The sequence below is a fragment of the Canis lupus genome, chromosome 12, assembly GCF_011100685.1.
Source record: "Canis lupus familiaris isolate Mischka breed German Shepherd chromosome 12, alternate assembly UU_Cfam_GSD_1.0, whole genome shotgun sequence".
NCBI classification, from domain to species: Eukaryota; Metazoa; Chordata; class Mammalia; order Carnivora; family Canidae; genus Canis; species Canis lupus.
In genome coordinates, this window is record NC_049233.1 from 55,265,658 (window position 1) to 55,277,546 (window position 11,889).

Consider the following 11,889-nt stretch of genomic DNA (forward strand, 5'->3'; position numbering starts at 1 on the left):
GATGCATAAGTAACATGACTTACCCAGTTTTTGTCAGTGAGGAAGTAACAGACAAGAGTTGAGGTTTGGACTTTTAGGGTGTCTAGTTCCAGATTCATCCTCTTAACCACAGTATTATACTTCTCTTACATATGTTGCAATTTAAACAGTAGAAATATAATAGCTTATAAAAATTTTAATGGCTTTATTTCACATAGTTGATTGTAATGTGATCCAGGTGTCTTTGGTTTTCTAAATAAGAGAAAATTGAACTTGGTAACACTCGTACTTGGGTCTCTCTATTCTCAAAGTGTTTAATTATCCACTTTGAAACATATCATAAGATAAATAATGGCATTTTTTTCCCAAAATTATTCAAACTAAAAAATCAGTGTTAATATTAACTAGTTCGAGTTACAAGTTCAGCACCTTTAGCTAGTTGCCAAAATTTCCTAAATTTATGACCTGAGTACTCTCATACATGGCAGGAAAGTTTTGTCTGAAATACAATGTCTTCATTTATGCAATTTAAACTTTAAATAGCTTTTTTAAAGGGTAAGAATAACTAAATTGTGAAAGTATTTTACTTCTTGACATTTACACCGGCTCTGATTTATTTGTATTTGTTTGGTTTTGTTTTAAGCTGTGCTTGAAGAACTTGTTAATAGTGGACGTTTACGAGGCACTGTGGTTGGTGGGAGACAGGATAAAGCAGTATTTGTCCCTGACATTTACTCCAGAACACAGAGTACTTGGGTGGATTCCTTTTTCAGACAGAATGGCTATCTAGGTAACTATTTCTTTTTGTCTTTAAAATTAAAACTTCTAATACTACACACATTCTTAGAAAGTACTGTATTAGTCCAAGGCGTATACGTATACTTTACTGTTGCCAGCAAATTTTAATGGTTCTCTCTGAGTGTAAAGGTAACCAAATTGCAGGGTTTTGTTGGTTTTGGAACTGAGTTTAATTTCATAGTTTTTAGAACAGTTATAGAAAAGCCAAAAGCTGGTATTGTTACCAGCCTTCCAGTGATACGATACTATTACAACTTCAAGTTATATTAATTCATGAAAAGTAATTTATTATATTTTATAAGTTGCCCAATTATTCATTACATAGTCTTGGAAATACTTTATTAGCTGTCAGCTTTACAATGTAAAGTTCTTCATGTAATAATTGATGACTTGATAACTTTGATCTTAATTTAGAGCATAGATTTGTGTTGTACAGTCACAAAATCATCCACTTCTTCAGAACCCTGAAGCTATTCTGACTTCTGTTTCTGAGGTTCTGTCATTTGGATAAAGTAGATTGACTAAATTTAGCCATTAATACAATTAACAAATATATATATATATACATATATATAATACTTCTATATATTACATATGTATATGTAAGATTGATCACATTCATAACCCAAGTCAAATCATGTAAGAGATCAGTTGCTTTCTCAATAAATAAACCTATAAAACACTAATGTTCGAACAATTTAATTCTATGCTAGAATACTGGGCTCTGCCCTTATGTTTGCTTGGTTTTCTTTAATGTACTTTTCAGTTTCTTCAACCATGGACTTGGATTAGAACTTTATTATGATTAATTTTCTTAAATATGCTTATTTGGGTACAGAGAGGACGATAGATATCTCCAGTAACTTTAATGGCTATAAATTTAAGTATTTTTTAAGTATTTTTTCTGTTTTTAGTTTTGTTTATATGCTACGTCTCTTACTAGTTTAAATTAGACTGAACAGTAAAACAATTTGTCCTAAGTTGTCTGATACCTTTAATTAGCTATAGTAAGCAAAATAAGTTCCAATTTTTGTTTGTTTATTTTTAAAGGTTTTATTTATTTATTCATGAGAGAGATAGAGGAGAGAGAGAGAGGAAAGACAGAGAGAGAGAGAGAGAGAGAGAGGCAGAGACACAGGCAGAGGCAGAAGCAGGCTCCATACAGGGAGCCCGATGTGGGACTGGGTCCCAGGACTCCAGGATCACACCCTGGGCTGAAGGCGGCACTAAACCACTGAGCCAACCAGGCTGCCCTGAACTAATTTTTCTACAGCTATGTTTAGTAATAAAAATCTGGGAAGGTAGCTGCCTAACCAAGGAATAGGCTGTGGTATATTTCTATGCCTTATTCTAAAAGAAAAAAAGAGAGAGAGAGGGAGGGAGGGAGAGGGAGGGAGGGAGGAAGGGGGAGAGAGAGAGAGAGAGAGAGAGAGAGAGGAGAAGAGAAGAGAAAGAAGAGAAGAGAGAGGAGAGAGGGAAAAGAAGAAAAGAAAAAAGAAAAGAGAAAGAAAAGAAAAGAAAAGAAAAGAAAGAAAAAAGAAAAAGGAAAGAAAGATGCATTCACAGAGAATAGGTGTTGGTAGAAATTATTTTTTCTAAGATTTCTAAAAGATGTAAATGATTGACAATTCTGTTCCAATGTATTCCATTCCATTTCTATTTGTGATATATTTTTAGAATTTGATGCTTTGTCCAGACTTGGAATCCCAGATGCTGTGAGCTATATAAAGAAAAGATATAAGACAACACAACTCTTGTTTTTGAAAGCAGCTTGTGTTGGTCAAGGACTTGTGGATCAGGTGGAAGCATCAGTAGAGGAAGCTATCAGCTCTGGAACATGGGTTGATATTGCAGTATGTTTTATCTTTTTCTTGTTAATTTTGCTTTAAACCAATGAGAACTGATACTCACTAGTATGTAGTTATTTTAAGTGTTAGGATACATAAAGGTAATCTTGGCTTCGTAGCCAAATTCTAGCAGTCAGTGTTATAGCAAAAACAATCATAATTATGCTTAAAGAATTTATAGCTTCTGAGGTAGAATGATCTTTTATATATGGATAGTCAACATCCAGAATTTTATAAATCTCAAGCAAATAATATAACACTCATATCAGTCTTGCCATACATAAATTGATGAGATTTCTCACAATTTTATCCAGACATTTATAACTTTACTGGCATCAGGCATTTTTAGCAGTTGTGTACTCCTTATCCATTCATTAATATGAGCTGCTTCAGCCCTGATAGTGTTTTGCTTCAATATTCAGTATGACCTGCCTTTATTATGCCAAAAAGATAAGTGCCTGTGAAGAGAAAGGAACAAGAGGCCGATCCATTATCTACTAGTCAAGACCCAGACTCTCTTCATAAAGCAAAAAATTAACTTGCTTTAGATAAACAAATTTCCAGAGATTCCAGATTTAGGTGTTCATTTATTCATTCTACAAATTTAAGTACCATCTGTGTGCCAGGAACCATTTTACTTGCTAGGAATGTGGTGCTCACACAAGTTTCCTACGGGAGAGATAGTTCATGAAAATAATGACTTCAGATAGGTCAAAGAGCTACGAAGAAATCTGGTTTTGAGGTAAATTTGTCAGGAGTTGATGGTGGATTACCCATGGGTTTATGAAAGGAACTGAGTGTGACATGTAGGTTTGGGGCTTGATCAACTGCGTGGAGAACAGTACCATTAATTGAAATGGGGGAACAATGGCGAAGGGTGGATGGGAGATAGGGTTGGGGGGTAGGCGGCTGTTGTTCTGGACATGTGAAATTTGAGATGCCTGTTAGGCATAAAAGCAGAGATGTTAGGGAGACTAAGTAGAGTATATGACTCCAGAGCTCAAGTGGTCATGAAAGCAGAAATATAATTTAGGAGGTTATCAAGGTTTATCTGTATGATATTATATTTATATTTGTTTTCATTTTGTTTCTGATTCTAGCCTCTCTTACCCAGTTCGTTATCAGTCAAAGATGCTGGGATGTTGCTTCAACAGGTGATGAGAGCATTCAGCAAGCAGGCATCAGCTGTAGTCTTTAGCGACACAGTCGTAGTCAGTGAAAAATTCATAAATAACTGTATTGAACTCTTCAGTGAACTGATGCACCAGAAAGCTGAAAAGGTATGCCAGATTTCCTTTCCCCCACTAATCTTAACAGGATTTTCATGTTAGAGTGATCTGACGTCTTTTGAAAAATGGAGTAAGCAGCATATACCCAGAAATGAGCATTGTGTTTCATGCATCATTTCCCTTTAATACATCATTTCTTTTTATTTCTCCTCCTCAATTTGTTTTTCCCCTCTTCATTCCCATCAGGATATATAAGTTTGAATTTAGGGAGCCAATTTTATAGATGAAAATCATATAAATGAAATCATACACTTCATAATTAAGTCACCTAAGGGTATTGGTCCAACATTAAAATCCACAGAAGTGCTGTCTGTGGATTCTGTGTATGAATACACAGTACATCTATCAATCGCTACACTATATATTTACTAAATATAGTAGAGCCTTACTAATTTTACCTATTTGGGATGCACAAATGGGATAACTTACTGAGAGGAAAAATTGTTACTATCAAAAATTGATTAGCCCCTCAGAGCAAGTGCTATAAAACTGTTTAGAAGCCGAGGTCCTGCGGGGTCTGCTTTAATGTCTATTCAAATCATGATTCTAGTTAACAGCGCCATCTACTTAAAAAGCCTGGTCACGGATAGGGAGAACAAGTCCATTTATCTTAGACTGTTAATAAATCTATGAGAGCTTATATAAATAATTTGTATTCATCTCTAGTCTAAAGCTCTTTAATAGTTTTTAAAAAGAAAGACAATTTTCTACATCTTGCCTGCTAAGCATCAGAGACGAGTAAAAGTACATAGGATTGATAACAGTAAACCTGCCAGTCTCAACTTGTTTACTGTCTTCGACTTTGGACAAATAGACCTCCAATTTCTACATCTTCAAAGAAAGGATGATGATGCCTCTTTTCTAAAATATAAATTTAAATACAGGAGGGATATGTACAAAATGTCTAGCACATAATATCTCCAAGTCCTTAAATGGCTACATTATTTTTATTTATTTACACTAAAATAAAAACATGGTCATCAATTTTTCTTTCTTTGCTCTCCTCCCTCCAACTACAAAAATAACTTCAGGAAAAAAAGATTTTATTGTTTGAACTGTCAACATTCTAATTTTTTTCTTCAGGAAACCAAAAAGGAAATACCATTTTTAACATGAAAATGTACTTTTGTCACTACAGATTTAGAACCCTGTCCCATGATGAAAAAACAGTTTCTGAACATGGAAATAGTTCATTATTCTTAACACAAATTTTTTAAAAGCTGAGATCAAGATTAAGTCCAGAGGAAATAAAAACACTTCATATGATTAAGTATGCAACTCATCATACATGGTTGTTCTGTTAGGGTGGAGGATGGAGATTTTGTTAATCTTTCTAGTAATCTCCGGTATCCAAGTGGCACTGGATTTGGGAGCCTCAAAAAGAAAAAGAGCAAGGATCACCTATTAAGCAGAGGTAAAAAAAGCCAAATCAGCAGAAGAAGATTGCATCTGATATATGATCAGTTTTTCACAGACCAGATAGGATTTTTCATTATCTGATCACATATTCAAAAAGCCAAGAACAGCAAGAGGAGAGACTGATCTTTGGCAAGGAGAAATAGTCTCAGACTGGCAACTGTTGAATCAGGCTCTGTAGTTCTTCTTAGCATGAGATCAAACAAGAACAATCAGAATGAGTAATAATAATTGAGTATGTAAATAACTTCTATTTATGCTTTCTGTAATGCCAAATATTTTTGCTTACCAAGAAAAGTATGTTTTATTTCAGGAAATGAAAAATAATCCTGTTCATTTAATCACTGAAGAAGATCTGAAACAAGTCTCCATTTTAGAAAGCATTAATACAAGTAAAAAAGATAAAAAAGATGAACGAAGGAGAAAAGCAACAGGTAATAAATTATTATTAACAAAGAAGATTGAAAGATGAAGTTTTTTTACTTGTTGCAGTGAACTAACTCTGTATTTATTAGGCCCTTTGAAGTTTGATTCATCTTTAACTGCTAATATTAACCATATCTTTCTGATAAATTTTGTTTATGAAAATGGAAATATTAGTGATTACTTCTTCTTTTTTATTTTGTGAGAACCAAGTTCATTTCATGACCTGGCCCATCTCCCATTGTTTGCTCCCTCACCATCTATGTTCTAGCCCAGTAGCCTTTTAACTTTTTTTTAATTCTCAAATTTGGCAAGTTTGTGTTTATCTAAAAGCCTTTGCACTAGTCACTCCTACCTGAATGTTCTCTCTCGAACTTCAGGTTACAAATTTCTTCCTGTTATTCAGAGCTCAACTTTGAATGTCAGTTCCTCAGAGAAGCTTTATTGACCACCTGGAATAGACATGGTCACTCTCCATCATATTATCGTCTAGTTTTTTGTATTGTTTTTATCAGTGTCATGTGTTTTATTGTTTGGAAACCTTGTCCATCTTGTTTATTGTTTCTATAGTCCTTTAGGCACTTGTTGGTGTACTATATATAGATGCTCTATAAATAAAATATTTATTGAATAAATGAATTTCCCAAGATCTTTCCCTTTTTCTTTTCTTTTTTATTTTTTTAATTAAGAGTCACTGAAAATTATTCCAGGTAGTACTGGTATACTAGTAACTTGCACTTGAAAATCAGCATATGTTTTCCATACTTTTTATAGTAGAAGCAAGTTTATTCTAAATCGGGGTTAAGGAAATTAGATATTCAACATGTTTCATTAATACAGCTATATTAAAGATTATTATAAAAACTTCATTTTTATTTGTTGTGGGAAATTGCTCCTGTTTCTTTGAGACTGTTTCTTTACTCTTTAAAAACCTTTTTCAAAAAAAAAAAAAAAAAACCTTTTTCTACAAAATCTTTCAATTTTGATACTTTGAAATTTCTCTGTATTTTTCTGGGAAAATTATGCTCCAATAAATCATAATAGTATTCACCGCCATGCATATTTTATCATATTATTTGAAGATATAAATTCACCTTAATCAGTTGGTTGCACTTATGTCAGAATAGCTAGTCTGTTTTATTTCCTTCTAAAAATTCAGAGTCATCTGGTCATCATCTCAAGGATAGTACTATCATATTGCAATAGTTTAGGTATAGTGCGTGGAATAATGTCAAATAGAAAAGTCTTCCCTATAAGAAATTTATTGCCAAATGTAAAAAGCACACTCACCTTAGATTTGTGCTTTTGAAAATTGTATTTTTCTTTCATTAAAGCAAAGGAAATAAATTCATATAATTATAGGACATGAGGAAACTTAAAGGAATTGTACTTAGAATCTAGAAAAAGATCTGTATGTTATTTTACTTTATTGACAAATGAATCTTTTAAAAAGAAATACAATTTTAATATTTTTCAGTGTTTCAATCCCATTATTAGATAACTATTCTGTTTTGTTGAGTAGATACTTTAAATGTTAAATATGTAGTAGCAGAGAAATATCTCAATAACATTACTTTTACTTAGTGTTTTAGTTTGTCTCATAATTTGTATTTTTTAAGTCTTTATTTAGCTAACAGGTGATCGATAACTGTATTTTTCTACTCATCCAATCTAACATTCATGGGCAGCATTTATTGAGCACATGTTAAGGTGTCAAGCATTGCTTTAATCCTAAGGGTATAAACATTAGTGAGACATGCTCCCTGTTCTCAAGAATTTCATTGTCTCTCTGGATGGTGGGAGACTCAGGATGTCCCCCTGTAAACATGAATAATTATCTTTCAACCAAAAAGACAAAACTAGGGATAATTAAACTTATGAAGTACTGTAATAGGGGATATTAATGAGGCTGTGATAACAGAGATGAGCAAAGGAGGGCACATTTCTTTTGGAGAAGGTAGAAAAAGTGGTAAAGGAATGGATTTGGCCAAGAAAAAGTGAGAGTTACAGAAAAGAGGTATCCTTACAGAAGGAAGAAGAGACTGCATTTAGATCAGGTAAGCTATCTGAGTTGCTCAAATTCAAGAGATTTAACATTTTATTAATTTTTTTATTGACTGAATTACAGAACTTCTGTTGTAATTTAAAAAAAACCTTCAACCTTAAGTAGCAGCTAAAACTTATTTGGCTTTTATTATTCTGCTGTAAAGTTAAATATGACAATATAGTGTCACCATTTTCTAAAAATGGTTGTTTAGTTAGGTAATACTAATGAATATCATTTTCCACCAGAGGGCAGTGGAAGTGTGAGAGGAGGTGGTGGTGGCAATGCTAGAGAGTACAAAATGAAAAAAATCAAGAAGAAAGGAAGAAAAGAAGAGGATAGTGATGATGAGTCATCTCACACTGGTGTGTAGCTTTGTTTTACTCTTCCTTTTATGTGTGTGATTTTGTAAACATTTTCTTAAGATGCATAGAGTTAGATATATAGCTTATACAAGAAGTCCTTTCTTTGCTCAGTTTCAGTGGTCACAAATTCATTTACCATAGTTGAGTTGATGACAGCTGCCTTCCAACAACACGGTTCGTATTTTAATTACTAGGGTGGAGTAACTGTGAGTAATTGCATAAAGTGCAGACATTGCTGCTGGCTCCTCCATCCATTGATCAGCACATAAATAATACACATGCATCATTGAGCCATGACAGTCGCATCACATACTTCAGAGTTTGTCAGTGATTGATCACTGTGTGTCCCTTCTTCACTTTATGCACAGACAACAAACCATGTAGTCATGTTACCTCCTTGCCTCCCATCAATGAATCCATATGACATTTTACAAAATGGATAATCAAAGGGGAATTGGCCACCAAAGATGAAAATGCAGCAAAGAAATGAAAAGTGATAACACTGGAAACAAAATATGGATCACAAATAAATGGTGTTAGAGAAGAACTAGCTGTCTGTGGGAATGTTGCCATTGCCACTGTTCAAGAGACTGGGTATGCAGCCCAAGGAACTGGGTAAATGCACTTACTGACGTCAGCTGGGAAAGTGGTTGTGACAGAAAGGATGAAAATGTCTCAGAGGATGTGAAGTTGGCAGAAACTTCATATTAAAGAATTCTCAGAGATGTTTCACAACATTGGAAGGGCAAGGGATAAAATGCTGTGAACTGTTCCCAAGTTAAAAAAGGAGTATGACAACTTACCAAGGCATAGAAAAGATGCTTGCCCTGTCTTGTAAGTTACAGGATGAGAAGAAGTCAAGCACTAGTCAGACTGTTTTTGATAAGTTTTTTACAAAGAAATAAAATACTTTGTTGCCCAGTGTTTCTAATGAGCTGAATTATATAGTTTACTAAACTATTATTAGCTTTCTTTTTTATTTCCCTTTACATTTATAACCAACAGTAAGAGTTTTCGGCGTTTTCACACATTTTTAAAAGATCACAGAACAATCATAAATTTTTCCATTGTTTATTAACACTTTGCACAGTTTCAACTTGCATAGTCATTTTTATGATTTCCCACTGCCATACAAAACAAATTACAATATTTTGTAAAAAGTGAATTTCTGGGGATCCCTGGGTGGCGCAGTGGTTTGGCGCCTGCCTTTGGCCCAGGGCGCGATCCTGGAGACCCGGGATCGAATCCCACGTCCGGCTCCCAGTGCATGGAGCCTGCTTCTCCCTCTGCCTGTGTCTCTGCCTCTCTCTCTCTCTCTGTGTGTGTGACTATCATAAATAAATAAAAATTTAAAAAAAAAAAAAAATGAATTTCTTTTTTTTTTTTTTTTTTTAATATTTTATTTATTTAGGATAGTCACAGAGAGAGAGAGAGAGAGAGAGAGAGAGAGAGGCAGAGACACAGGCAGAGGGAGAAGCAGGCTCCATGCACCGGGAGCCTGACGTGGGATTCGATCCCGGGTCTCCAGGATCGCGCCCTGGGCCAAAGGCAGGCGCCAAACCGCTGCGCCACCCAGGGATCCCAAAAGTGAATTTCTGACTAAGTAGGAAACATTTGTTTTATGCATGTTTAAGTTTTAGGGTAACATGTAATTGGTTGCTTCTATGTAAAGGGGAAAATTAAGTATATGCATCTTCCTTTTTGGAGACTTGTTAGTGTTTGGTACTGTTAAGTTAGCAAGAGACATGTTAGTTTTTCTAAGCAAAATTATGATTCTTTTATGTTTGTGTTTTAAATAAACTTACTTAATGAAACTATGATTCTTCCCTCTACCTTTTCCCCAATAAAAGAAAACTTGAAATGATGATAATTTGAATTTTTTCCCCCCTTCCACAGATGTCATTATATATGGGCTAGAGCTGGGAGGTGTAGATATCAGGTGCCATGGCTTCAGCTATTAATGTGCTACTACTACTAGTGATAGCAGAATTGCTTAAGATTGATTTTTAAAGTATTCTAAGATAGGTAAAAAATAGCTACTCTTCTCAACATGCATAAAACAATATTAATTAATTAAAACTATCTTCATAGAAACTACTGGCCCTGTTCTTATTTTAAATAGTATTAAGACTGTCCTGTGTTGGTTTTAATTTTTCATTGATTAATGACTTTTTCTATTCTCCAGATGTACTAGGGGTGGGAGAGAAGAGGCATTTAATAAAATATTTCTCTAATATCTGTAGCCTTAAGAAATCATTAAATGAGGCATATGATACTTCTTTTGTGCACAAATTATGGAGAGGAGCTATAAAGATAGTAAAACCATTCTACCTAAAAAAATATAATTTCAGTGCTTTTGAAAAGGAGTTGTGTTATAATCTCTGAAATGGGGGATATAATTAGGTTCTCAGCTAAAATACAGCATCAACTCAGTGTGAAAGATTAAATTATATGGAAATATAATTTAATAACTTGTAAAACATGCAGGAAGTAAACAGAGAAAGCAGAAACTATGTGATGTGAAAGATCAGGAATGGATAGCAGCTCTCAAAAAGAAAGGATAGTGTATCTCTTCTAAAGTATCTGTTCTAAAGCTGTAATGTCAGCTGCTTAGATCTTGACACATAGTGAAGATTGATTTTTGAGCTATTTTTTATTTTATTAATTAGTTTTTATTTGTAAGGTTTTGCAAAAACCAAATTTAGCTGGAAATAATCACTTTTATATTTGTACCATATTAATAATGGAAATATTGTTAGCTTTCTTTGTCTGCAACCCATGCTTATCCAAGTTGGTGAGAAGGCATGACATTTCCACACTTAACAATTATTTCCATTACAGTAGCTGCATACAAATTGTCCCCGGCATGGAATTATTTTTGTGAGAGGAAAAATAAATTATAAGTGTAAAATTATGAGGTTTTTTTTTCTTTTTTTTTTTTCATCTGTGCCTTTCCCAAGAGACAATTTTTAGGTTAATTCTACAGGAGATGTACTTTACCATCTTTTTTCTGAAGATCTTTTTCTGAAGATTTGTAAATTATAAGGATGATTTGATTTTTACTAATTATTTTTTCATAAAGAAGGAAATTCTGCTCGGTATACATTGTTCAACAAAGAGAAGTTATCTTTTTCTTAAAAGATTTTTTTTCCGTCTAGCTGATTGTTTTGGTTTGCCACTTATTTGCATCATCCAAGTTAAGGATGATTAAACAGAAGTTTAATTCATCTTTACTATTTTTTGATTAACTCAGTAAATAGTCATTAAATAAAGTTAGAAAATTATTACTCAAAAGAAATACCTTTATATATCTTAATTTAAAAATTGTTTTCATTGCTTATTGCAATCTGACACTGGCAATATCAGAGTCTTTATGGCAAGCTGTGAATGAATTACTACCTTAGTAAATATGTTAATGAACCTCCTTTGCTTTTAGGTTGCTTTATGTTTTCATTGTTTTTCCCATTGCTCATTTCTACTATAGGAAAGAAGAAGCCAGAGGTCACTTTCATGCTCCAGGATGAGATTGAAGACTTTTTAAGAAAACACATACAAGATGCCCCGGAGGAATGTATTTCTGAACTTGCTGAGTTCTTAATAAAGTAAGTATAAAAAAGTATTTTTCTGTTTTATGATAGAAATTCAATGTTATTAACTAAAATTTTCACAAAGATTATAGAATTACAGAATTTCAGATCTCTTCAAAGCTTAGAATTTAATGTAGCCAC

The 11,889-nt window shown here is 33.5% G+C and overlaps 1 protein-coding gene across 2 annotated transcripts in view; it reads left to right on the plus strand.

Moving 5' to 3' along the window:
• Positions 1 to 11,889, plus strand: part of UFL1 (UFM1 specific ligase 1) — a 32,941-nt gene that overhangs the window by 13,975 nt on the left and 7,077 nt on the right. For both annotated transcript variants that reach the window (XM_038554756.1, XM_038554757.1), the window contains 6 exons: positions 623 to 769; positions 2,455 to 2,630; positions 3,725 to 3,904; positions 5,643 to 5,763; positions 8,045 to 8,161; positions 11,646 to 11,763. In XM_038554756.1, coding sequence (XP_038410684.1) covers positions 623 to 769; positions 2,455 to 2,630; positions 3,725 to 3,904; positions 5,643 to 5,763; positions 8,045 to 8,161; positions 11,646 to 11,763 — 859 coding nt within the window. The remainder of the gene's footprint in view (positions 1 to 622; positions 770 to 2,454; positions 2,631 to 3,724; positions 3,905 to 5,642; positions 5,764 to 8,044; positions 8,162 to 11,645; positions 11,764 to 11,889) is intronic.